At 45.5% G+C, this 27,005-nt stretch overlaps 1 protein-coding gene across 4 annotated transcripts in view; it reads left to right on the plus strand.

The window, feature by feature from the left end:
- The window catches only part of LOC139575581 (E3 SUMO-protein ligase PIAS1-like), an 87,213-nt gene that overhangs the window by 15,721 nt on the left and 44,487 nt on the right, over positions 1-27,005 (plus strand). For 2 of the 4 annotated variants that reach the window (XM_071400677.1, XM_071400678.1), the window contains exons 2-3: positions 516-611; positions 21,495-21,990. In XM_071400677.1, coding sequence (XP_071256778.1) covers positions 516-611; positions 21,495-21,990 — 592 coding nt within the window. Of the gene's footprint in view, positions 1-515; positions 612-20,566; positions 21,250-21,494; positions 21,991-27,005 lie in introns of those variants that run through there. The other 2 variants (XM_071400680.1, XM_071400679.1) reach the window with 2 other exon arrangements.

Genomic DNA, 27,005 nt, shown 5'->3' on the forward strand with positions numbered 1-27,005 from the left:
GTCTGCCTGTTAATGGAAGCACTAGGATTTTATTTATTTCACCTTTTATTTAACCAGGTAGGCTAGTTGAGAACACGTTCTCATTTACAACTGCGACCTGGCCAAGATAAAGCAAAGCAGTGCGACACAAACAACAACACAGAGTTACACATGGAATAAACAAGCGTACAGTCAATAACACAATAGAACAAAAAGAGTCTATATACAGTGTGTGCAAATGGCATGAGGAGGTAGGCAATAAATAGACCATAGTAGCGAAGTAATTACAGTTTAGCAGATTAACACTGGAGTGATAGATGAGCAGATGATGATGTGCAAGTAGTGATACTGGTATGCAAAAGAGCAGAAAAGTAAATAAAAACAATATGGGGATGAGGTAGGTAGATTGGGTGGGCTATTTACAGATGGACTATGTACAGCTGCAGCGATCGGTCAGCTGCTCAGATAGCTGATGTTTAAAGTTAGTGAGGGAAATGTAAGTCTCCAGCTTCAGTGATTTTTGCTATTCGTTCCAGTCACTGGCAGCAGAGAACTGGAAGGAAAGGCGGCCAAAGGAGGTGCTGGCTTTGGGGATGACCAGTGAGATATACCTGCTGGAGCGCGTGCTACGGGTGAGTGTTGTTATCGTGAGCTGAGGTAAGGCGGAGCTTTACCTAGCATAGACTTATAGATGACCTGGAGCCAGTGGGTCTGGCGAAGAAATATGTAGCGAGGGCCAGCCGACTAGAGCATACAGGTCGCAGTGGTGGGTGGTATAAGGGGCTTTGGTAACAAAACGGATGGCACTGTGATAGACTGCATCCAGTTTGCTGAGTAGAGTATTGGAAGCTATTTTGTAGATGACATCGCCGAAGTTGAGGATCTGTAGGATAGTCAGTTTTACTAGGGAAAGTTTGGCGGCGTGAGTGAAGGAGGCTTTGTTGCGACATAGAAAGCCGATTTCTAGATTTGATTTTGGATTGGAGATGTTTAATATGAGTCTGGAAGGAGAGTTTACAGTCTAGCCAGACACCTAGGTATTTGTAGTTGTCCACATATTCTAGGTCAGAACCGTCCAGGGTAGTGATGCTAGTCGGGCGGGAGGGTGCGGGCAGCGAACGGTTGAAAAGCATGCATTTGGTTTTACAAGCGTTTAAGAACATTTGAAGGCCACGGAAGGAGTGTTGTATGGCATTGAAGCTCGTTTGAATGTTTGTTAACACAGTGTCCAAAGAAGGGTCAGATGTATATAGAATGGTGTCGTCTGCGTAGAGGTGGATCAGGGAATCACCCGCAGCAAGAACGACATCGTTGTTATATACAGAGAAAAGAGTCGGCCCGAAAATTGAACCCTGTGATACCCCCATAGAGACTGCCAGAGGTCCGGACAACAGGTCCTCCGATTTGACACACTGAACTCTGTCTGCGAAGTAGTTGGTGAACCAGGCGAGGCAGTCATTAGAGAAACCAAGGCTATTGAGTCTGCCGATAAGAATACGGTGATTGACAAAGTCGAAAGCCTTGACCAGGTCGATGAAGACGGCTGCACAGTACTGTCTTTTATCGATGGCGGTTATGATATCGTTTAGTACCTTGAGCGTGGCTGAGGTGCACCCATGACCAGCTCAGAAACCAGATTGCACAGCGAAGAAGGTACGGTGGGATTCGAAATGGTCAGTGATCTGTTTATTAACTTGGCTTTCGAAGACTTTAGAAAGGCAGGGCAGGATGGATATAGGTCTATAACAGTGGGTCTAGAGTGTCACCCCCTTTGTAGAGGGGGATGACCGCGGCAGCTTTCCAATCTTTAGGGATCTCGGATGAGACGAAAGAGAGGTTGAACAGACTGGTAATAGGGGTTGCAACAATGGCGGCGGATAATTTTAGAAAGAGAGGGTCCAGATTGTCTAGCCCAGCTGATTTGTACGGGTCCAGGTTTTGCAGCTCTTTCAGAACATCTGCTATCTGGATTTGGGTGAAGGAGAAGCTGGGGAGGCTTGGGCAAGTAGCTGCGGGGGGTGCGGAGCTGTTGGACGGGGTTGGGGTAGCCAGGAGGAAGCATGGCCAGCCGTAGAGAAATGCTTATTGAAATTTTCGATTATCATGGATTTATCGGTGGCGACCGTGTTACCTAGCCTTAGTGCAGTGGGCAGCTGCACCATGGAGGTGCTCTTGTTCTCCATGGACTTTACAGTGTCCCAGAACTTTTTGGAGTTGGAGCTACAGGATGCAAATTTCTGTTTGAAAATGCTAGCCTTTGCTTTCCTGACTGACTGCGTGTATTGGTTCCTGACTTCCCTGAACAGTTGCATATCGCGGGGACTATTCGATGCTAGTGCAGTCCGCCACAGGATGTTTTTGTGCTGGTCGAGGGCAGTCAGGTCTGGAGTGAACCAAGGGCTATATCCGTTTCATTTTTTGAAAGGGGCATGCTTATTTAAGGAGGAAATTACTTTTAAAGAACAACCAGGCATCCTCGACTGACGGGATGAGGTCAATATCCTGGGTGAAGCATATCCCAGTTTTGGTCACCTAACAGAACGAACTCTGAAGATAGATGAGGTGCAATCAATTCACATATGGTGTCCAGGGCACAGCTGGGAGCTGAGGGGGGTCTATAACAGGCGGCAACAGTGAGAGACTTATTTCTGGAGAGATTAATTTTAAAAATTAGAAGCTTGAACTGTTTGGGCATAGACATGGAAAGTATGACAGAACTTTGCAGCCTATCTCTGCAGTAGATTGCAACTCCTCCCCCTTTGGCAGTTCTATCTTGACGGAAAATGTTGTAGTTTGGTATGGAAATCTCAGATTTTTTGGTGGCCTTCCTAAACCAGGATTCAGACAAGGCAAGGATGAAGATCAAGTGTTGGAAATCCAGTGTCTTTTCTGTCCTGAAAGAAGAGCTTGCAAAGTCTTCTGATTTGTGTTGTGTATCACGTTACGTAATATTTTCACTTTTTCGAGCAATGGACAATCAAAACCAGGTGAAGGTCATTTTGTTTTAAGAATGTTTTAAGAACCAGACATGTTGAATCAACTGATTTCACTCTGGCACATTTTGTCATTTCAAGCCAAGGAAAGTGCAAATTTGATCACAAAGATCTGGAATAGGTAATGGTAGATTCAACACCCAGGCTAGGGTAGGACTGCACGATAACACCCAGGCTAGGGTAGGACTGCACGATAACACCCAGGCTAGGGTAGGACTGCACGATAACACCCAGGCTAGGGTAGGACTGCACGAAATGGGCCAACAAAAACTCTATGCAAATTATTAGATGGAGAATGTGAATTTAGATTTGGATGGAGAATGTGAATTTAGATTTGGATGGAGAATGTGAATTTAGATTTACATGTGAATTAGATGGAGAATGTGAATTTAGATTTGGATGAAGAATGTGAATTTAGATTTAGATGTGAATTGGATGGATTGTGCAGCTCTATCATGGCCTACCCAAAATGTGGCCATTTTTTGTTTAACATTTCTCCTCTTTCTCTATCAGCCCCTCGGGAGGCAGAGGAGATGGTGTGTCACTTCAATCTCACCTAGCTTCTTCTACGCCAGCTTTTTGTAGGCTGCTGAATGTCTCAGTATAATTCTTTACACCGTGTGAGTGAGTATGGAGGCATGTGGTTGTGTGACCGTGTCTTGAATGTGTGCGGCATTAGACTTGTGTACATGGCTGCTTTGTGCGTGTTAGCGTTGTGTTAGCATTGTGTAGTGTGCACACTCTTTTTGCAAGCTTGGCCTTTGTGTGTTTGTTCTGTTGTGGGCAAGCACCTGTTGTGCCAGTACTGGCTACTGGCCCCTTCATGTGTACTGGACTGCTCGCTTTTAGAGAAGCCCACATGAGATGAAAAGTGTGTGTGTGTGCGCTAGTGACTCCCAAGTCCTGCATCAGAGTGTATTTGCCAGCCCCAGCAGTTCTATAGCCCCGTGCCTCTTCTGACAGATGAAACAGTCCGTTCAAAGAGGCTGCCGTCTGCCGTGCAGCTGAGCACTGGCCTGCCTGCTTACGCCTTCAAAGGCCCTTTTTACTGTCTGGTTGGTTTCATTCCGGCCTCTGTTGTGGAGGGGGGCTTCAACACGGTAGGGCACTAACAGGTGTGTGTTCAGTCTGGATAGGAGACAGACTGTGTGTCAGTAGTCCTATGTGTTTGAACTAGCCTAAATGTGGACGTGCATGTAAGGGCTTTTACATTTCTGTATCAGAGGGTTGCATGTGTCCGTACTTTAATGTGTGGACGTGTTGGTGTGCACGTGGGTTTTCATCTCGGTTGTCTCTGTGTGGGGGAGGTTTAGTAATATCTAAACCTCTGACGCAGTGTATCACTCTGAGTAGGACCCATATCAGTCCCTCACTATTATCACTAACCAGTACCTCTCTCTCTCTGACTCTCACTCTCTCTGTTGTTCTGCTCTATCCCTCCCTCCCCCCATTCTTTTGGACTCTCCATCTCCTTTCCTCCCCCTCTCGCACTTTTTCTCCCGCTCTCCGTCTCTCCCTCCCTCTCTACCCCTCCCCCGCTCTCTCTTGCTCCCTGCCTCTCTCAATCTCCCCCTCCCTGTCTCTCTCAATCCCCCCTCCCTGCCTCTCTCAATCTGCCCCTCTCAATCTCCCCTCCCTGCCCCTCTCAATCTCCCCCTCCCTGCCCCTCTCAATCTCCCCCTCCCTGCCTCTCTCAATCTCCCCCTCCCTGCCTCTCTCAATCTCCCCCTCCCTGCCTCTCTCAATCTCCCCCTCCCTGCCTCTCTCAATCTCCCCCTCCCTGCCTCTCTCAATCTCCCCCTCCCTGCCCCTCTCAATCTCCCCTCCCTGCCTCTCTCAATCCCCCCTCCCTGCCTCTCTCAATCTCCCCCTCCCTGCCTCTCTCAATCTCCCCCTCCCTGCCTCTCTCAATCTCCCCCTCCCTGCCTCTCTCAATCTCCCCCTCCCTGCCTCTCTCAATCTCCCCCTCCCTGCCTCTCTCAATCTCCCCCTCCCTGCCTCTCTCAATCTCCCCCTCCCTGCCTCTCTCAATATCTCCCCCTCCCTGCCTCTCTCTCTTGATATGGGAGTCTTTGTGGATCTGTGTAATCTGAGGGAAATATGTGTCTCTAATATGGTCATACATTTGTCAGGAGGATAGGAGGTGCAGATCAGTTTCCACCTCATTTTGTGTGTTAAGTCTGGATAAGAGCTTTGACTATGTACAGACTCAGTGCACATAGCCAGTCTTCTCTTGAGTCTGCCTACGGTGGCCTTTCTCAATAGCAAGGCTATGCTCACTGAGTCTGTACATAGTCAAAGCTTTCCTTAACTTTGGGTCAGTCACTGTGTACTCTCTGTTTAGGGCCAAATAGCATTCTAGTTTACTCAGATTTTACTCAGTAATTATCTTTTTGTTTTCTGATGATTTGGTTGGGTCTAATTGTGTTGCTGTCCTGGGGCTCTGTGTGGTCTGTTTGTGTTTGTGAACAGAGCCCCAGGACCAACTTGTTTAGGGGACTTCTCCAGGTTAATTTCTCTGTAGATGATGGCTTTGTTATGGAAGGTTTGGGAATCGCTTCCTTTTTAGGTGGTTGTAGAATTTAACGGCTCTTTTCTGGATTTTGATAATTAGCGGGTATCGGCCTAATTCTGCTCTGCGTGCAGTATTTGGTGTTTTATGATGTACACTGGGGATATTTTAGCAGAATTCTGCATGCAGAGTCTCAATTTGGTGTTTGTCCCATTTTGTGAATTCTTGGTTGGTGAGTGGACCCTCAGACCTCACAACCATAAAGGGCAATGGGTTCTATAACTGATTCAAGTATTTTTAGCCAGATCCTACTTTGTATGTTACATTTTAAGTTCCTTTTGATGTCATAGAATGCCCTTCTTGCCTTGTCTCTCAGCTCTTTCACAGCTTTGTGGAAGTTACCTGTGGCGCTGATGTTTAGGCCGGGGTATGTATAGTTTTTTGTGTGCTCTAGGGTAACGGTGTCTAAATTGCATTTGTATTTGTGGTCCTGGCAACTGGACCTTTTTTGGAACACCATTATTTTTTGTCTTACTGAGATTTACTGTCAGGGCCCAGGTCTGACAGTTTGTGCAGAAGATCTAGGTGCTGCTCTAGGCCGTCCTTGGTTGGGGATAGAAGCACCAGATCATCAGCAAATAGTAGACATTTGACTTTAGATTCTAGTAGGGGGAGGCCGGGTGCTTTAGACTGTTCTAGTGTCCTCGCCAAATCGTTGATATATATGTTGAAGAGGGTGGGGATCAAGCTGCATCCCTGTCTCACCCCATGGCCCTGTGAAAAGACGTGTTTGCCAATTTTAACAGCACACTTGTTGTTTGTGTACATGGATTTTATAATGTCGTATGTTTTTCCCCCAACACCCCTTTCCATCAATTTGTATAGCAGACCCTCATGCAAAATTGAGTCAAGCTTTTTTAAATCAACAAAGCATGAGAAGACTTTGCCTTTGCCTTTTAGTTTGTTTGTCAATTAGGGTGTGCAGGGTGAATATGTGGTCTGTCATACAATAATTTGGTAAAAAGTCCATTTGACATTTGCTCAGTACATTGTTTTCACTGAAGAAATGTACGGGTCAGCTGTTAATGAAAATGCTGAGGATTTTCCCAAGGTTGCTGTTGACGCATATCCCACTGTAGTTATTAGGGTCACATTTGTCTCCACTTTTGTACATTGGGGTGATCAGTCCTTGGTTCCAAATATTGGGGGATAATGCCAGAGCTTAGGATGATAAAGAGTTTAAGTGTAGCCAATTGTAATTTGTAGTCTGTATATTTGATAATTTCATTTGTCACGTGTGCCGAATACAACCTTGTGTAGACCTTACAGTGAAATGCTTAATTACAAGCCCTAACCAACAGTGACATATTTAATACAAAATTGGTATTAGGTAAACAATAGATAAATAAATAATTTAAAAAAACGAAACAGTAAAATGACAGTGAAAATAACAGTAGAGAGGCTATATACAGGTGGTAACGGTACATAGTCAATGTGTGAGGGCACCGGTTAGTCGGGCTAATTGAGGTAATATGTAGGTATAGTTAAAGTGACTATGTATATATGTTACAGAGAGTACCGCTTGCCATGCGGTAGCAGAGAGAACAGTCTATGGCTGGGGTATTTGACCATTTTTAGGGCCTTCCTCTGACACCGCCTGGTATAGAGGTACTGGATGGCAGGCAGCTTAGCTCCAGTGATGTACTAGACCTTACGCACTACCCTCTGTAGTGCCTTGCGGTCGGAGGCCGAGCAGTTGCCGTACCAGGCAGTGATGCAACCAGTCAGGATGCTCTCGATGTTGCAGCTGTAGAACCTTTTGACAATCTGAGGACCCATCACAAATCTTTTCAGTCTCCTGAGGGGGAATAGGTTTTGCCGTGTCCTCATCACGACTGTCTTGGTGTGTTTGGACCATTCTAGTTTGTTGGTGATGTGGACACAAAGGAACTTGAAGCTCTCAACCTGCTCCACTACAGCCCCGTCGATGAGAATGGGGGCGTGCTCAGTCCTCCTTTTCCTGTAGTCCACAATCTTCTCCTTTGTCTTGATTATGTTGAGGGATAGGTTGTTATTCTGGCACCACCCGGCCAGGTCTCTAACCTCCTCCCAATGTAATTGGAGAATCCAGTGGGTTCTGGTAGTCTTTCATAGTTGTTTTGTATTTAATCATGTATATGTTTTTGCTGTTTGTACTTTGTTATAGAGCCAAAAAGGTTGGAGTAGTGGTTTACCCATACTTCTCCATTTTGGATAGATAACTCTTCGTGTTGTTTGTTTAGTGTTTTCCAATTTTGCCAGAAGTGGTTAGTCTATGGATTCTTCAATTACATTGAGCTGATTTCTGATGTGCTGTTCCTTCTTTTTCTGTAGTGTACTTCTGTATTGTTTTAGTGATTCACCATAGTGAAGGCGTAGGCTCAGGTTTTCTGGGTCTCTATGTTTTTGGTTGGATAGGTTTCTCAATTTCTTTGTTAGGTTTTTGCATTCTTCATCAAACCATTTGTCATTGTTGTTCATTTTCTTAGGTTTTCTTTTAGAAATGTCTAGATTTGATAGTGAAGCTGAGAGGTCAAATATACTGCTTAGGTTTTCTACTGCCAAGTTTACACCTTCACTATTACAGTGGAACGTTTTGTCCAGGAAGTTGTCTAAAAGGGATTTAATTTGTTGTTGCCTAATTGGTTTCTGGTAGGTTTCCACACTACTTCCCTTCCATCTATAGCATTTCTTAATATTACACAGTTCCTTTGGCTTTGATGCCTCATGATTGAGTATAGCTCTGTTCAAGTAGAGTGTGATTTTGCTGTGATCTGATAGGGGTGTCAGTGGGCTGACTGTGAATGCTCTGAGAGACTCTGGGTTGAGGTCAGTGATAAAGTAGTCTACAGTACTACTGCCAAGAGATGAGCTATAAGTGTATCTACCATAGGAGTCCCCTCGAAGCCTACCATTGACTATGTACATACCCAGCGTGTGACCAAGCTGCAGGAGTTGTGACCTGTTTTTGTTGTTTTCTGTTGTCGTAGTTGTGCCTTGGGGGACGTATGGGGGAGGAAAGACTGTCCCCTCCAGGCAGGTGTTTGTCCCCCTGTGTGCTGAAGGTTTCAGGTTCTTGTCCGGTTCTGACATTTAGGTCGTCACAGACTAGTACATGTCCCTGGGCCCTGAAATGATTGATTTCCTCCTCCAGGATGGAGAAGCTGTCTTCATTAAAGTATGGGGATTCTAGTGGGGGGATATGGGTAGCACACAGGAGGACATTTCTGTTTAGATCATTTCCTTTAGAATTTTTAGCCAAATGTAAAATGTTCCTGTTTTGATTCATTTAAGAGTGAGTAGGGCTGCTCTATACCAAATTAGCATACCCTCATACCCAGGGAGTCCCTTCCCTGTTTCACACCTGGTAGTTTGGTGGATGGGACCACCAGCTCTCTGTAACCTAGAGGGCAACCAGTGGGCCCGTCTCCTCTATACCATGTTTCAGGTTCCTGCTCTTTAGGCCAAATGCAGATGACCTCAGGCCTTGGATATTCCAGGTTGAAATAGTGAAGGCTTTGTGTTCCATAAAGTGTCCAATGTTGTTAGTCTGGCCTCAGACCAGTAAGTGTGAGCAGAGCCTGCTGAGCGTCTGGGACATGCCATTGGCTTGGGCTAGTGTAAGAGTGGGGGTTTATTTATTATTTATTTTTATTTCACCTTTATTTAACCAGGTAGGCCAGTTGAGAACAAGTTCTCATTTACAACTTCGACCTGGCCAAGATAAAGCAAAGCAGTGTGACAAAAACAACAACACAGAGTTACACATAAACAAACGTAAAGTCAATAACACAATAGAAAACAAATAGTACAATCTCTGTACAGGGTTGGGCCTGTTTGCCTGCTCACGGCCTGGGCGTATGTGGGACTTTCATGTTGAAGCCCTCTTTGCTGGAGTGGGGGGTCTGATCTCTGTATCTCTGTCTCTCAATTCAATTCAAGGGCTGTATTGGCATGGGTAATGTATGTTTACATTACACTTACAAGCAAGTGAAATAGATAATAAACAAAAGTGAAATATACAAAAAAATTACAGTAAACATTACACTTCAAACATTTCAAATGTCATTATGTGTATATATACAGTAGAGGTTAACCGATTTTTCAACGCCGATACCGATTATTGGAAGACCCAAAAAGCCAATACCGATTAATCGGCCGATTTATTATTTTTTTTTTTATATAAAAAGAAATATATATATATATTTGTAATAATGACAATTACAACAATACTGAATGAACACTTATTTAAACTTAATATCAATAAAATCAATTTAGTCTCAAATAAATAATGAAACATGTTCAATTGGGTTTAAATAATGCAAAAACAAAGTGTTGGAGAAGAAAGTAAAAGTGCAATATGTGCCAAAAGCTAAATGTTTAAGTTCCTTGCTCAGAACATATGAAAGCTGGTGGTTCTTTTTAACATTTGTCTTCAATATTCCCAGGTAAGAAGTTTAAGGTTGTGCTTATTAGAGGAATTATAGGACTTTTTCTCTCTATACCATTTGTATTTCATATACCTTTGAATATTGGATGTTCTTATAGGCACTTTAGTATTGCCAGCCTAATCTCGGGAGTTGATAGGCTTGAAGTCAAACAGCGCAATGCTTGAAGCACAACGAAGAGCTGCTGGCAAATACAGGAAAGTGGTGTTTGAATGAATGCTTACGAGCCTGCTGCTGCCTACCACCGCTCAGTCAGACTGCTCTTTCAAATCATAGACTTAATTATAATATAATAAACACACAGAAATACGAGCCTTAGGTCATTAATATGGTCAAATCCGGAAACTATCATTTCGAAAACAAAACGTTTATTCTTTCAGTGAAATGCGGAACCGTTCCGTATTTTATCTAACGGGTGGCATCCCTAAGTCTAAATATTGCTGTTACATTGCACAACCTTCAATGTTATGTCATAATTCTGTACAATTCTGGGAAATGAATTACGGTCTTTGTTAGGAAGAAATCGTCTTCACACAGTTCGCAACGAGCCAAACTGCTGCATATACCCTGACTCTGCTTGCACAGAACGCAAGAGAAGTGACACAATTTCCCTAGTTAAAAGAAATGCATGTTAGCAGGCAATATTAACTAAATATGCAGGTTTAAAAATATATACTTGTGTATTGATTTTAAGAAAGGCGTTGATGTTTATGGTTAGGTACATTGGTGCAACGACAGTGCTTTTTTCGCGAATGCGCTTGTTAAATCATCACCCGTTTGTCGAAGTAGGCGCATCGTATGCAACGCAGGACACCCTAGATAAACTAGTAATATCATCAACCATGTGTAGTTAACTAGTGATTTATGTTAAGATTGATTGTTTTTTATAAGATATGTTTAATGCTAGCCTAGCACCTTACCTTGGCTTCTTGCTGCACTCGCATAACAGGTAGTCAGCCTGCCACGCAGTCTCCTCGTGGAGTGCAATGTAATCGGCCATAATCGGTGTCCAAAAATGTCGATTACCGATTGTTATGAAAACTTACATTGTGGAGTTCACATTTGGTGATATCTTCTCATCTGCAGTGTTTTTTTGTTTAACTTAATTAAATGGCCTACTGTATGTTTTGATATTTGACCTACTGTACGTTTTGATATTTGGCCTCCTGTACGTTTTGATGCTTGGGCTAGTGTACGTTTTGATATTTGGCCTACTGTACGTTTTGATGCTTGGCCTACTGTACGTTTTGATGCTTGGCCTACTGTACGTTTTGATGCTTGGCCTACTGTACGTTTGGATATTTGGCCTACCTCACCAGCGCTCCTCACTCCTGCCCCTTCACCCTACCTCACCAGCACTCCTCACTCCTGCCCCTTCACCCTACCTCACCAGCGCTCCTCACACCTGCCCCTTCACCCTACCTCACCAGCGCTCCTCACTCCTGCCCCTTCACCCTACCTCACCAGCGCTCCTCACACCTGCCCCTTCACCCTACCTCACCAGCGCTCCTCACTCCTGCCCCTTCACCCTACCTCACCAGCGCTCCTCACTCCTGCCCCTTCACCCTACCTCACCAGCGCTCCTCACTCCTGCCCCTTCACCCTACCTCACCAGCGCACCTCACACCTGCCCCTTCACCCTACCTCACCAGCGCTCCTCACTCCTGCTCCTTCACCCTACCTCACCAGCGCTCCTCACTCCTGCTCCTTCACCCTACCTCACCAGCGCTCCTCACTCCTGCTCCTTCACCCTACCTCACCAGCGCTCATCATGCCTGCCCCTTCACCCTACCTCACCAGCGCTCCTCACTCCTGCCCCTTCACCCTACCTCACCAGCGCTCCTCACTCCTGCCCCTTCACCCTACCTCACCAGCGCTCCTCACTCCTGCCCCTTCACCCTACCTCACCAGCGCTCCTCACTCCTGCCCCTTCACCCTACCTCACCAGCGCTCCTCACTCCTCGCCCCTTCACCCTACCTCACCAGCGCTCCTCACTCCTGCTCCTTCACCCTACCTCACCAGCGCTCCTCACTCCTGCTCCTTCACCCTACCTCACCAGCGCTCACGCCTGCCCCTCACCCTACCTCCCGCGCCCTCCTCCGCCCTCACCCTACCTCACCAGCGCTCCTCACTCCTGCCCCTTCACCCTACCTCACCAGCGCTCCTCACTCCTGCCCCTTCACCCTACCTCACCAGCGCTCCTCACTCCTGCCCCTTCACCCTACCTCACCAGCGCTCCTCACTCCTCGCCCCTTCACCCTACCTCACCAGCGCTCCTCACTCCTGCTCCTTCACCCTACCTCACCAGCGCTCCATCACTGCCTGCCTCCCTTCACCCTACCTCACCAGCGCTCCTCACTCCTGCCCCTTCACCCTACCTCACCAGCGCTCCTCACTCCTGCCCCTTCACCCTACCTCACCAGCGCTCCTCACTCCTGCCCCTTCACCCTACCTCACCAGCGCTCCTCACTCCTGCCCCTTCACCCTACCTCACCAGCGCTCCTCACTCCTGCCCCTTCACCCTACCTCACCAGCGCACCTCACACCTGCCCCTTCACCCTACCTCACCAGCGCTCCTCACTCCTGCTCCTTCACCCTACCTCACCAGCGCTCCTCACTCCTGCTCCTTCACCCTACCTCACCAGCGCTCCTCACTCCTGCTCCTTCACCCTACCTCACCAGCGCTCATCATGCCTGCCCCTTCACCCTACCTCACCAGCGCTCCTCACTCCTGCCCCTTCACCCTACCTCACCAGCGCTCCTCACTCCTGCCCCTTCACCCTACCTCACCAGCGCTCCTCACGCCTGCCCCTTCACCCTACCTCACCAGCGCTCCTCACTCCTGCCCCTTCACCCTACCTCACCAGCGCTCCTCACTCCTGCTCCTTCACCCTACCTCACCAGCGCTCCTCACTCCTGCCCCTTCACCCTACCTCACCAGCACTCCTCGCCCCTTCACCCTACCTCACCAGCGCTCCTCACTCCTGCCCCTTCACCCTACCTCACCAGCACTCCTCACTCCTGCTCCTTCACCCTACCTCACCAGCGCTCCTCACTCCTGCCCCTTCACCCTACCTCACCAGCGCTCCTCACTCCTGCCCCTTCACCCTACCTCACCAGCGCACCTCACACCTGCCCCTTCACCCTACCTCACCAGCACTCCTCGCCCCTTCACCCTACCTCACCAGCGCTCCTCACTCCTGCCCCTTCACCCTACCTCACCAGCACTCCTGCCTGCCCCTTCACCCTACCTCACCAGCGCTCCTAGCCAGCTAACTAGCGATTAGCATATTCAGCTAACAATTTATTTTAGCCACAACTTACTAAGAAAAGACCAACTAGCTGTTTGCAGACAGTAAGATACACAACCTAATAGTGTAATTATAGAACACTTCTGGATTTATATTAACAAGCAAAGTGGAAAGCAGCATCGTTGTCATCAACATATTGTTGCATCTGCTGTGCAACTGTCCCAGCGGCCCGGTTAGAGGACGCAAATGACCAGTAGGAGGCTGGGATACAACTCACACTTTATTTCCACACACACACACACACACACACACACACACACACACACACACACACACACACACACACACACACACACACACACACACACACACAGCCTACGGGAAGAGGAATAGAATTGGTGAAAGTGGTTTGTGGTCAGTGACCCGCTAACACACACGGTTGGGAAGTTCAGAATGGAGGCTTGTCCTTGTATGAAGGGCCAATGGTGAGTTGTGTTGAGGTGGTGCAGAGTTCTTCTGACCTGTTGTCTCTCTGTAAACCTGTCCAACTGAAGCTGTGTTTGAGATCCCCCCCCCCCAGGTACAGTCTGTGATTGGCTGACCAGGGGGAGAATGTTCTGGAAGGGCCCTTGGCAACTGAGTAGCCAGGGACAGAGGTGTGAAACCGGGGGATGGTAGACTGCTGGGCTGGAGAGTTTCTAAAGTTTGTGTCTCTGTGTCCCAGGGCCAGAGAGAAGGCTTGAGAGAGGGTTTTAACATGCTGCATTGACCATGCAGACTGGAGAGTCTCTAAAGTTTGTGTCTCTGTGTCCCAGGGCCAGAGAGAAGGCTTGAGAGAGGGTTTTAACATGCTGCATTGACCATGCAGACTGGAGAGTCTCTAAAGTTTGTGTCTCTGTGTCCCAGGGCCAGAGAGAAGGCTTGAGAGAGGGTTTTAACATGCTGCATTGACCATGCAGACTGGAGAGTCTCTAAAGTTTGTGTCTCTGTGTCCCAGGGCCAGAGAGAAGGCTTGAGAGAGGGTTTTAACATGCTGCATTGACCATGCAGACTGGAGAGTGAATGGTCGGCAAATGATCTTGTGGTCGAGCAACAACAGCTACGCTCCTTGAATGACAGAGGTTGGGGCTTGGTGAGAGAGAGAGGAATCGGCCTTCTATGCCATCAAAAGGAACATACAATTCTACATGCCAATTAGGATCTGGCAAAAAAATACTTGAATCATTTATAGAATTAGGAATTAGGCCGATACCCAGTAATTATCAAAATCGATAAAGGGTCGTTAAATTCTACAACCACCTAAAAAGAAGCGATTCCCAAACCTTCCATAACAAAGCCATCACCTACAGAGAGATGAACCTGGAGAAGAGTCCGCTAAGCAAGCTGGTCCTGGGGCTCTGTTCACAAACACAAACACACCCCACAGAGCCCCAGGACAACAGCACAATTAGACCCAACCAAATCTTGAGAAAACAAAAAGATAATTACTTGACACATTGGAAAGAAATAACAAAAAAACAGAGCAAACTAGAATGCTATTTGGCCCTAAACAGAGAATACACAGTGGCAAAATACCTGACCCAAACTTAAGGAAAGCTTTGACTATGTACAGACATAGAGCATAGCCTTGCTATTGAGAAAGGCCAGCGTAGGCAGACCTGGCTCTCAAGAGAAGACAGGCTATGTGCACACTGCCCACAAAATGAGGTGGAAACTGAGCTGCAATTCCTATCTTCCTTCCAAATGTATGACCATATTACAGACTCATATTTCTCTCAGATTACACAGACCCACAAAGAATTCAAAAAACAAACCCAATACTGATAAACTCCCATATCTACTGGGTGAAATACCACAGTGTGCCATCACAGCAGACAGATGTATGACCTTGTGCTACAAGAAAAGGTCAACCATTGAAGAACAAACACCATTGTAAATACAACCCATATTTATTCTCCCTTTTTAACTTTTAACTATTTTCACATCATTACAACACTATATATATATATATATACATACATACATACATACATACATGTTAAACTGGATGGTTAGAGCCCTGAATGCTGATTGGCTGACAGCCGTGGTATATCAGACCGTATACCACGGGTATGACAAAGCATTTATTTTTCCTGCTCTAATTACGTTGGTAACCAGTTTATAATAGCAATAAGGCACCTTGGGGGTTTGTGGTATATGGCCAATATACCACGGCTAAGGGCTGTTCTTAGGCACGATGCATTGTGCCTTATTGCTTAAATATGACATTTGAAATGTATTTATTCTTTTGGAACTTTTGTGAGTAATGTTTACTGTCCATTTTTTGTTTATTTCACTTTTGTTTTATCTATTTCACTTGCTTTGACAATGTTAACATGTGTTTCCCATGCCAATAAAGCCCTTAAATTGAATTGAGAGAGAGAGAGATGACTCAAGTAGCAGAGTATCATTTAACAAACCAATCATTTAAATACCTTTTATAGAAGGTAAAGTAAAAACTCAAACCGGTCTGTACATTATAGTTATAGTAAAATATAGTATATAGTAAAATATGTTATACCTATACTTTACTTTCTTTAGTGTACAATGTAGATGTTAACATTAGTTAGCGGACGTCTTCAACATTTGTGTTTTTGTGTATTATTAAAGATGTTTTCAGAGACCCATCTGTTTGACCAGAAATCAAAGTTGAAATGCTGGAGCCAAATATGCCAGAGGGCATTACTTTGCTGTCAGATATGATATCAGTATGTTATCCTGGATTAAATTATGCGTCTGAATCTTCTGTGTGCTAACTGGCTTATCATACACATTTCTTTATTTTATAAGGGAAGCACAAGAAGTGTAGCCTATGTGCTGCAGTAAAAATAGAGGACAGAGTGAACTGTAACTTACTCAATAAGGCCAGCGTTTCCCAAACTCGGTCCTGGGGACCCCAAGGGGAGCCCTTTTTAGTTTTTTGCCCCCAGCGCTACACAGCTGATTCATATAATTAGCTAATCATCAAGCTTTGATCATTTGAATCAGCTGTGTAGTGTTAGGACACAAACCAAAATGTGCACTCCTTGGGTTCCTGAGGATCGAGCTTTGGGAACACTGCTATCAAATCAAATAAAATGTATTTATATAGCCCTTCTTACATCAGCTGATATCTCAAAGTGCTGTACAGAAACCCAGCCTAAAACCCCAAACAGCAAGCAATGCAGGTGTAGAAGCACGTAGGCCTTGCTAATAGCTGTATAGCCTAAATCCTCATGATGCTAGGGTTGATGATACATACCTGGAGTCTGGACCCATCACTCCTCTCTCACAGCATGGGCTAAAGGACTGTGTGACATCAGATGTTTTGGCCTGTTGGCTAAAACCACGCCAGACGTCCTGATAATTACTGTAATTGTAAATATGCTGATTGGGCCTTGTATGATGAGTCAGGCCAGGCCTCCTATAAAATGTGATGGAAGGAAAAGAGAGAGAGTGCTCTGTCCATCTGTCTGTCTCTCCTCCTCCTCTGGCTCCAGTGTTTTTGTCTCTTCTGTTTGTTTCCCCTCACTTTTCTTCAGGCCAGTGGAGCTATGTTACACATCCGCAGTGTGGTAAAGGGGGGAAATATGTGTACAGTTGTGTGTGTGCTATGCTAAGCTACAGTTGGATAGGGTTTCTAGGGCTAGTGTTAGTGGTAGTTGGGCTATGCTAAGCTACAGTTATGGTTTCTAGGGCTAGTGTTAGTGGTAGCTGGGCTATGCTAAGCTACAGTTAGGGTTTCTAGGGCTAGTGTTAGTGGTAGCTGGGCTATGCTACAGTTAGGGTTTCTAGGGCTAGTGTCAGTGGTAGCTGGGCTATGCTACAGTTAGGGTTTCTAGGGCTAGTGTTTGTGGTAGCTGGGTTATACTACAGTTAGGGTTTCTAGGGCTAGTGTTAGTGGTAGCTGGGCTATGCTAAGCTACAGTTAGGGTTTGTAGGGCTAGTGTCAGTGGTAGCTGGGCTATGCTACAGTTAGGGTTTCTAGGGCTAGTGTTTGTGGTAGCTGGGTTATACTACAGTTAGGGTTTCTAGGGCTAGTGTTTGTGGTAGCTGGGCTATGCTACAGATAGGGTTTCTATAGCTAGTGTCAGTGGTGGCTGGGCTATGCTAAGCTACAGTTAGGGTTTCTAGGGCTAGTGTTAGTGGTAGCTGGGCTATACTAAGCTACAGTTAGGGTTTCTAGGGCTAGTGTTTGTGGTAGCTGGGCTATGCTACAGATAGGGTTTCTATAGCTAGTGTCAGTGGTGGCTGGGCTATGCTAAGCTACAGTTAGGGTTTCTAGGGCTAGTGTTAGTGGTAGCTGGGCTAAGCTACAGTTAGGGTTTCTAGGGCTAGTGTTAGTGGTAGCTGGGCTAAGCTACAGTTAGGGTTTCTAGGGCTAGTGTTTGTGGTAGCTGGGCTATGCTACAGTTAGGGTTTCTAGGGCTAGTGTTAGTGGTAGCTGGGCTATGCTAAGCTACAGTTAGGGTTTCTAGGGCTAGTGTTAGTGGTAGCTGGGCTATGCTAAGCTACAGTTAGGGTTTCTAGGGCTAGTGTTAGTGGTAGCGGGGCTATGCTAAGCTACAGTTAGGGTTTCTAGGGCTAGTGTCAGTGGTAGCTGGGCTATGCTAAGCTAAAGTTGGATAGGTTTTCTAGGGCTAGTGTCACAGTGGTAGTTGGGTTGTGCTAAGCTACAGTTAGGGTTTCCGTGTGGCTCAGTTGGTAGAGCATGGCGCTTGCAACGCCAGGGTTGTGGGTTCATTCCCCACGGGGGGACCAGGATGAATATGTATGAACTTTCCAATTTGTAAGTCGCTCTGGATAAGAGCGTCTGCTAAATGACTTAAATGTAAATGTAGGGCTAGTGTTAGTGGTAGCTGGGCTATGCTAAGCTACAGTTAGGGTTTCTAGGGCTAGTGTTAGTGGTAGCTGGGCTATGTTAAGCTACAGTTAGGGTTTCTAGGGCTAGTGTTTGTGGTAGCTGGGCTATGCTACAGTTAGGGTTTCTAGGGCTAGTGTTAGTGGTAGCTGGGCTATGCTAAGCTACAGTTAGGGTTTCTAGGGCTAGTGTTAGTGGTAGCTGGGCTATGCTAAGCTACAGTTAGGGTTTCTAGGGCTAGTGTTAGTGGTAGTGGGGCTATGCTAAGCTACAGTTAGGGTTTCTAGGGCTAGTGTCAGTGGTAGCTGGGCTATGCTAAGCTACAGTTGGATATGTTTTCTAGGGCTAGTGTCAGTGGTAGCTGGGCTATGCTAAGCTACAGTTGGATATGTTTTCTAGGGCTAGTGTCAGTGGTAGCTGGGCTATGCTACGCTAAAGTTGGATAGGTTTTCTAGGGCTAGTGTCACAGTGGTAGTTGGGTTGTGCTAAGCTACAGTTAGGATTTCTAGGGCTAGTGTTAGTGGTGGCTGTGCTAAGCTAGAGTTGGATAGGTTTTCTAGGGCTAGTGTTAGTGGTAGCTGGGCTATGCTAAGCTACAGTTAGGGTTTCTAGGGCTAGTGTTAGTGGTAGCTGGGCTATGCTAAGCTACAGTTAGGGTTTCTAGGGCTAGTGTCAGTGGTAGCTGGGTTATGCTAAGCTACAGTTAGGGTTTCTAGGGCTAGTGTCAGTGGTAGCTGGGTTATGAGAGATTTCAGAAAGACAGATACACACATTCACTCTCTCTCTTGCTCTCAATTCAATGGGCTTTATTAGCATGAGAAACATAGCACTGTCTCTCTTTCCCCCTCTCTCTCACACACACTCTTCAGCCTAGTGTATGTGGTTGACTACTGGGAGTGTGTGTGGCGGGGTAGCAGCTCAGGGGAGGTTTTAGTGCTCTGTGTTTTAATCACTGGTTTTATCTCTCCCCTGTCATTAAGATAAATTATATGAAGGTGGCTATCCAAGTCTCCAATATTCCACGCCCAGGGCGTTCGTTATACAAGGGGTGTGTGCTGCGTGTGCGTGTCACATTGACTTATGTGCTCCATGGTTTCTGCTAGTTTACCCATATATTTGATTATTATGTATCCTATTACATTAGAGCTTCTGAGGGCTGGTTTCCATAAGAAAGCACACAGCTGCTGCTCAGTGGACCTGTCACCTCTCTCTCACACACACACACACACACCCGGTGTGGTCTGAAACAGCCCTGATACACCCAGCGTTATCCTGCTACCTTACTCTTTCAGAACCACACATTATCACCTCACTGAAGTTGCGCTGCAGGAGTGACTCACCTCGTAAGCTCACACTTTGCTTGTTGTTGTTCTTTGTAAACAAACACATGTGACTGTCTAAAACTGCTGTTTTGGGAAACCCAGTACCGGTAAGCTTCATAATGACATTTTTTTACAACAAAATGATGAACACGATCTGCTTATATTACCTAGTCCTGGGGACCACCTGTGTGCACGTTTTGGTTTTTGCCCTAGCACTACAGAGCTGACCTAGTCCTGGGGGGCAGGACCGAGTTTGGGAAACACTGACCTTGTGCACAAGTTGACTGTGGGTATTTATTTAAAAAGTGCTAATATTCAAAGCCCAAAAAGTGTAATTTACCAAAATGCTAACAACGGTAGCCTAAGGTCTGGAATCAATCCGTTTTCGCAGAGGAAGAGGGAGACTTGGTGACATTGTCTATAAAACCTGTATATGAAATACAGTGAGAAAAGTGGGAGGGGTTGAGTGTGACTACAAATTCAAAGACAGCCTACTTTTCTATAGATTACTCAAGGGAGAGAAAAACATAGCCAGACTGTTGTTTTATTATTCAACTTAATGCTGCTATTGTTTTTACATTTTGTAAAGCAGCTTGTGTTTCTTAACCAGCCAAAGGGTAGCTAACTAGAAGGCTGACGGTAAAGCAAGAGAGTCGCCTGTGTGATGTGTACACTATAAGTGGAGCCTGTCTGCCTGTCTTCACACTCATCGCTTGCTCCCCTGCAGCTCACCAGCTGATGTAGGCTGTGTGTACTGGGTGTGACGTGTCCTTCCCACTTGCTGAACAGAAATGCGCTGCACATCTGTGCTGCTCATATTAATTGTGCTCATCACTGAAAAGCGCTCAGTCGTTCCAGAAACTCTTGTCCAGTCCACTTAGGAGTCTGATGTTTGTCACCGAGATCATTTTCTCGTCTCATTTTATAGTTTTTTCTGGGTCTGTTTATATTGTAGTCAATATTTCTGTTGATGAAATTAACACTGTAGTATCGGCACCTAAGTATGGTGAGGTCCCTGGCGATTCCCAGCCCTAGAGCAAATGAGATGTTAGTTGCTCGAATGTCCACCTATAGCATGGAGAACATACCGTATTAATTAAGTATCGTGAGGTCCCTGGCGATTCCCAGCCCTAGAGCAAATGAGATGTTAGTTGCTCGAATGTCCACCTATAGCATGGAGAACATACCCTATTAATATGCATGGGCATTTCATTATTATAGATAATGAACAATTTGCATCTAATTAGCATGGAATTAGTATCAGCTCACTCATGACTGGTTCCAGTCCACAGGTCGTACTGGTAGGAACCTGGTCTGATAACACTTCATTGAAATTCATAACACACCCTCGGCACATGTAATTATCTGTAGTGGAAACTGGGCCTGCGTCAACCCTTATGAGAGAGCTGGTGATGTGTATTAGCCTATATCACATAGTTTACACGTTCCTTTGATGGATTTAGCCTAATCTGTGCCATGAAAATTCAAATCATGAATCAAAAATGAAGCTATTTGGCTACTCAGTCTCAAGCAGTAGGACTGTTGTTGAGGGTAAGGTGAAACACCTGCCATAATGCATAGAATCAGATGTCTGGTTAGTTCAATTGATGTTGTGTATGCGTCTACAGTATATTAAACTTCACTGGGTTTTAGGCGTAATGTAAATCTTCTTGCGTGATGGAATAATGGCGCGTTGCTTTCCCTTCATGGATTCTTCTTGTGGGTATAACTTCACAAACTGCCAATGATAGTTAAAGCTTTTCTGTGTGAGGCAACTGATCATTAGACTACTCCTACGCTGTCGTCCATGTTTCACGCCGACCAGGTAAGTCTCCTCGCACCTTTGTTGTTTTAAGCAAGGAGTACTTCAGGAGTTTTGTAGACTCATTTCATTTAGCCTAACTCAACTCTGTCTCTGTCTCTGTCTCTGTCTCTGTCTCTGTCTCTCTCTCTGTCTCTCTCTCTGTCTCTCTCTCTGTCTCTCTCTCTGTCTCTGTCTCTGTCTCTGTCTCTGTCTCTGTCTCTGTCTCTGTCTCTCTCTCTCTCTCTGTCTCTGTCTCTCCTCCACAGCAAATGGTGATGAGCCTGCGCGTGTCAGAGCTGCAGGTTCTGCTAGGTTACGCGGGCCGCAACAAACACGGGCGAAAACATGAGCTCTTAACCATGGCCCTGCATCTCCTGAAAGCCGGCTGCAGCCCCGCCGTGCAGATGAAGATCAAGGAACTGTACTGCAGACGCTTCCCCACCAAGATGGGCTCTCCCTCAGAGCTGGTCCTGCCCGGACCACACTACCCTGCCTCGGGAGGAGGGGCCGGAGGAGGGGGCACCGCCGCCCTGCCTGCCGGCCTCAGCCAGCTGGCGTATGAGGGCCACGGGCACGGGGGAGTACCCTCGCCGGCCGCCCTGCTGCCCATCTCGTTGCTGGGGCCTGGCAAGCACGAGCTCAGCGGGCTGGCACACCACCTGCCCACCTCGGCCACCCTGCATCCGGTGCACCCAGACGTCAAGCTGCAGAGGCTGCCCTTCTACGATATGCTGGACGAGCTCATCAAGCCCACCAGTCTAGGTAAGGGTGGCTGGTGTCTGTGGGTGGCTGGTGTCTGTGGGTGGCTGGTGTCTGTGGGTGGCTGGTGTCTGTGGGTGGCTGGTGTCTGTGGGTTGGTATGTGTAGTTTTGCAAACTACCAGTAATTTACCAAAGTTACCGGAATTTTCAGTAATTTTGGTAATTAACAGATAATCTATGGTAACTTTGGTAATGAATACTTGAACTTTAAAATGTTTTTATTCATATATAGTATTTATTTGTTTATATCTGTGTCCATGAGTTTGTAGTAGATAGACCATATGGTTACAGAGAAAATAGACTAATTAATGGAAAAAGCATCTAATCAATAATGGCATTATTTTTATCAACTCTGCAACTCTTCCGACTATTGACCTTTTTCACAACTTCATGGTTGTTTGATCAACTGGACTGTAAAGAACTTCATGGTTGTTTGATCAACTGGACTGTAAAGAACTTCATGGTTGTTTGATCAGTTGGACTGTAAAGAACTTCATGGTTGTTTGATCAACTGGACTGTAAAGAACTTCATGGTTGTTTGATCAACTGGACTGTAAAGAACTTCATGGTTGTTTGATCAACTGGACTGTAAAGAACTTCATGGTTGTTTGATCAACTGGACTGTAAAGAACTTCATGGTTGTTTGATCAACTGGACTGTAAAGAACTTCATGGTTGTTTGATCAACTGGACTGTAAAGAACTTCATGGTTGTTTGATCAGTTGGACTGTAAAGAACTTCATGGTTGTTTGATCAACTGGACTGTAAAGAACTTCATGGTTGTTTGATCAACTGGACTGTAAAGAACTTCATGGTTGTTTGATCAACTGGACTGTAAAGAACTTCATGGTTGTTTGATCAACTGGACTGTAAAGAACTTCATGGTTGTTTGATCAACTGGACTGTAAAGAACTTCATGGTTGTTTGATCAACTGGACTGTAAAGAACTTCATGGTTGTTTGATCAGTTGGACTGTAAAGAACTTCATGGTTGTTTGATCAACTGGACTGTAAAGAACTTCATGGTTGTTTGATCAACTGGACTGTAAAGAACTTCATGGTTGTTTGATCAACTGGACTGTAAAGAACTTCATGGTTGTTTGATCAACTGGACTGTAAAGAACTTCATGGTTGTTTGATCAACTGGACTGTAAAGAACTTCATGGTTGTTTGATCAACTGGACTGTAAAGAACTTCATGGTTGTTTGATCAACTGGACTGTAAAGAACTTCATGGTTGTTTGATCAACTGGACTGTAAAGAACTTCATGGTTGTTTGATCAACTGGACTGTAAAGAACTTCATGGTTGTTTGATCAACTGGACTGTAAAGAACTTCATGGTTGTTTGATCAACTGGACTGTGAAGAACTTCATGGTTGTTTGATCAACTGGACTGTAAAGAACTTCATGGTTGTTTGATCAACTGGACTGTAAAGAACTTCATGGTTGTTTGATCAACTGGACTGTAAAGAACTTCATGGTTGTTTGATCAACTGGACTGTGAAGAACTTCATGGTTGTTTGATCAACTGGACTGTAAAGAACTTCATGGTTGTTTGATCAACTGGACTGTAAAGAACTTCATGGTTGTTTGATCAGTTGGACTGTAAAGAACTTCATGGTTGTTTGATCAACTGGACTGTAAAGAACTTCATGGTTGTTTGATCAACTGGACTGTAAAGAACTTCATGGTTGTTTGATCAACTGGACTGTAAAGAACTTCATGGTTGTTTGATCAACTGGACTGTAAAGAACTTCATGGTTGTTTGATCAACTGGACTGTAAAGAACTTCATGGTTGTTTGATCAACTGGACTGTGAAAAACTTCATGGTTGTTTGATCAACTGGACTGTAAAGAACTTCATGGTTGTTTGATCAACTGGACTGTAAAGAACTTCATGGTTGTTTGATCAACTGGACTGTAAAGAACTTCATGGTTGTTTGATCAACTGGACTGTAAAGAACTTCATGGTTGTTTGATCAACTGGACTGTAAAGAACTTCATGGTTGTTTGATCAACTGGACTGTAAAGAACTTCATGGTTGTTTGATCAACTGGACTGTAAAGAACTTCATGGTTGTTTGATCAACTGGACTGTAAAGAACTTCATGGTTGTTTGATCAGTTGGACTGTAAAGTTCCCAAATGTAAGAAGATGCTTTCTAATGATCCAAAGTCACGCTGTTGCTACTGCCTGTAAACACACAGTCCAGTTCCTACTGCCTGTAAACACACAGTCCAGTTCCTACTGCCTGTAAACACACAGTCCAGTTCCTACTGCCTGTAAACACACAGTCCAGTTCCTACTGCCTGTAAACACACAGTCCAGTTCCTACTGCCTGTAAACACACAGTCCAGTTCCTACTGCCTGTAAACACACAGTCCAGTTCCTACTGCCTGTAAACACACAGTCCAGTTCCTACTGCCTGTAAACACACAGTCCAGTTCCTACTGCCTGTAAACACACAGTCCAGTTCCTACTGCCTGTAAACACACAGTCCAGTTCCTACTGCCTGTAAACACAGTCCAGTTCCTACTGCCTGTAAACACAGAGTCCAGTTCCTACTGCCTGTAAACACACAGTCCAGTTCCTACTGCCTGTAAACACGCAGTCCAGTTCCTACTGCCTGTAAACACACAGTCCAGTTCCTACTGCCTGTAAACACACAGTCCAGTTCCTACTGCCTGTAAACACACAGTCCAGTTCCTACTGCCTGTAAACGCAGTCCAGTTGCTACTGCCTGTAAACACACAGTCCAGTTCCTACTGCCTGTAAACACACAGTCCAGTTCAAAGTGAATGATGGCAGGTCCTACTGCCTGTAAACACACAGTCCAGTTCAACGTGAATGATGGCAGGTCCTACTGCCTGTAAACACACAGTCCAGTTCAGTGTGAATGATGGCAGGTCCTACTGCCTGTAAACACACAGTCCAGTTGAAAGTGAATGATGGCAGGTTCTACTGCCTGTAAACACAGTCCAGTTGAAAGTGAATGATGACAGGCCCTACTGCCTGTAAACACAGTCCAGTTCAGTGTGAATGATGGCAGGTCCTACTGCCTGTAAACACACAGTCCAGTTGAAAGTGAATGATGGCAGGTCCTACTGCCTGTAAACACAGTCCAGTTCAGTGTGAATGATGGCAGGTCCTACTGCCTGTAAACACAGTCCAGTTCAAAGTGAATGATGGCAGGTCCTACTGCCTGTAAACACACAGTCCAGTTGAAAGTGAATGATGGCAGGTCCTACTGCCTGTAAACACACAGTCCAGTTCAAAGTGAATGATGGCAGGTCCTACTGCCTGTAAACACACAGTCCAGTTCATAGTGAATGATGGCAGGTCCTACTGCCTGTAAACACACAGTCCAGTTGAAAGTGAATGATGGCAGGTCCTACTGCCTGTAAACACAGTCCAGTTCAAAGTGAATGATGGCAGGTCCTACTGCCTGTAAACACAGTCCAGTTCAAAGTGAATGATGGCAGGTCCTACTGCCTGTAAACACACAGTCCAGTTGAAAGTGAATGATGGCAGGTCCTACTGCCTGTAAACACAGTCCAGTTCAGTGTGAATGATGGCAGGTCCTACTGCCTGTAAACACAGTCCAGTTCAAAGTGAATGATGGCAGGTCCTACTGCCTGTAAACACACAGTCCAGTTGAAAGTGAATGATGGCAGGTCCTACTGCCTGTAAACACACAGTCCAGTTCAAAGTGAATGATGGCAGGTCCTACTGCCTGTAAACACAGTCCAGTTCAAAGTGAATGATGGCAGGTCCTACTGCCTGTAAACACACAGTCCAGTTCATAGTGAATGATGGCAGGTCCTACTGCCTGTAAACACACAGTCCAGTTCAAAGTGAATGATGGCGGGTCCTACTGCCTGTAAACACAGTCCAGTTCAAAGTGAATGATGACAGGTCCTACTGCCTGTAAACACACAGTCCAGTTCAAAGTGAATGATGGCGGGTCCTACTGCCTGTAAACACACAGTCCAGTTCATAGTGAATGATGGCAGGTCCTACTGCCTGTAAACACAGTCCAGTTCAAAGTGAATGATGACAGGTCCTACTGCCTGTAAACACACAGTCCAGTTCAAAGTGAATGATGGCGGGTCCTACTGCCTGTAAACACACAGTCCAGTCCAAAGTGAATGATGGCAGGTCCTACTGCCTGTAAACACACAGTCCAGTTGAAAGTGAATGATGACAGGTCCTACTGCCTGTAAACACACAGTCCAGTTCATAGTGAATGATGGCAGGTCCTACTGCCTGTAAACACACAGTCCAGTTCATAGTGAATGATGGCAGGTCCTACTGCCTGTAAACACACAGTCCAGTTCAAAGTGAATGATGGCAGGTCCTACTGCCTGTAAACACACAGTCCAGTTCATAGTGAATGATGGCAGGTCCTACTGCCTGTAAACACAGTCCAGTTCAAAGTGAATGATGGCAGGTCCTACTGCCTGTAAACACAGTCCAGTTCAACGTGAATGATGGCAGGTCCTACTGCCTGTAAACACAGTCCAGTTCAACGTGAATGATGGCAGGTCCTACTGTGTGTAAACACAGTCCAGTTGAAAGTGAATGATGGCAGGTCCTACTGTGTGTAAACACACAGTCCAGTTGAAAGTGAATGATGGCAGGTCCTACTGTGTGTAAACACAGTCCAGTTGAAAGTGAATGATGGCAGGTCCTACTGTGTGTAAACACAGTCCAGTTGAAAGTGAATGATGGCAGGTCCTACTGCCTGTAAACACACAGTCCAGTTCAAAGTGAATGATGGCAGCAGGCCTATGTGGCAAATGGCTTATTTGCATATAGGCCTACTGTATCACTGATTGGCTATGGCACTCCGGTCTGTGTAGTCTGGACAATAGGTTTTATTTACTGCAGTGTCTATTAATTGTTCAAATGCACAGCTGCTTTCCAACTATATACACCGCTCAAAAAAATAAAGGGAACACTAAAATAACACATCCTAGATCTGAATGAATGAAATATTCTTATTAAATACTTTTTTCT

This window comes from Salvelinus alpinus, chromosome 5 (assembly GCF_045679555.1).
Source record: "Salvelinus alpinus chromosome 5, SLU_Salpinus.1, whole genome shotgun sequence".
In the NCBI taxonomy this organism is placed as follows: domain Eukaryota; kingdom Metazoa; phylum Chordata; class Actinopteri; order Salmoniformes; family Salmonidae; genus Salvelinus; species Salvelinus alpinus.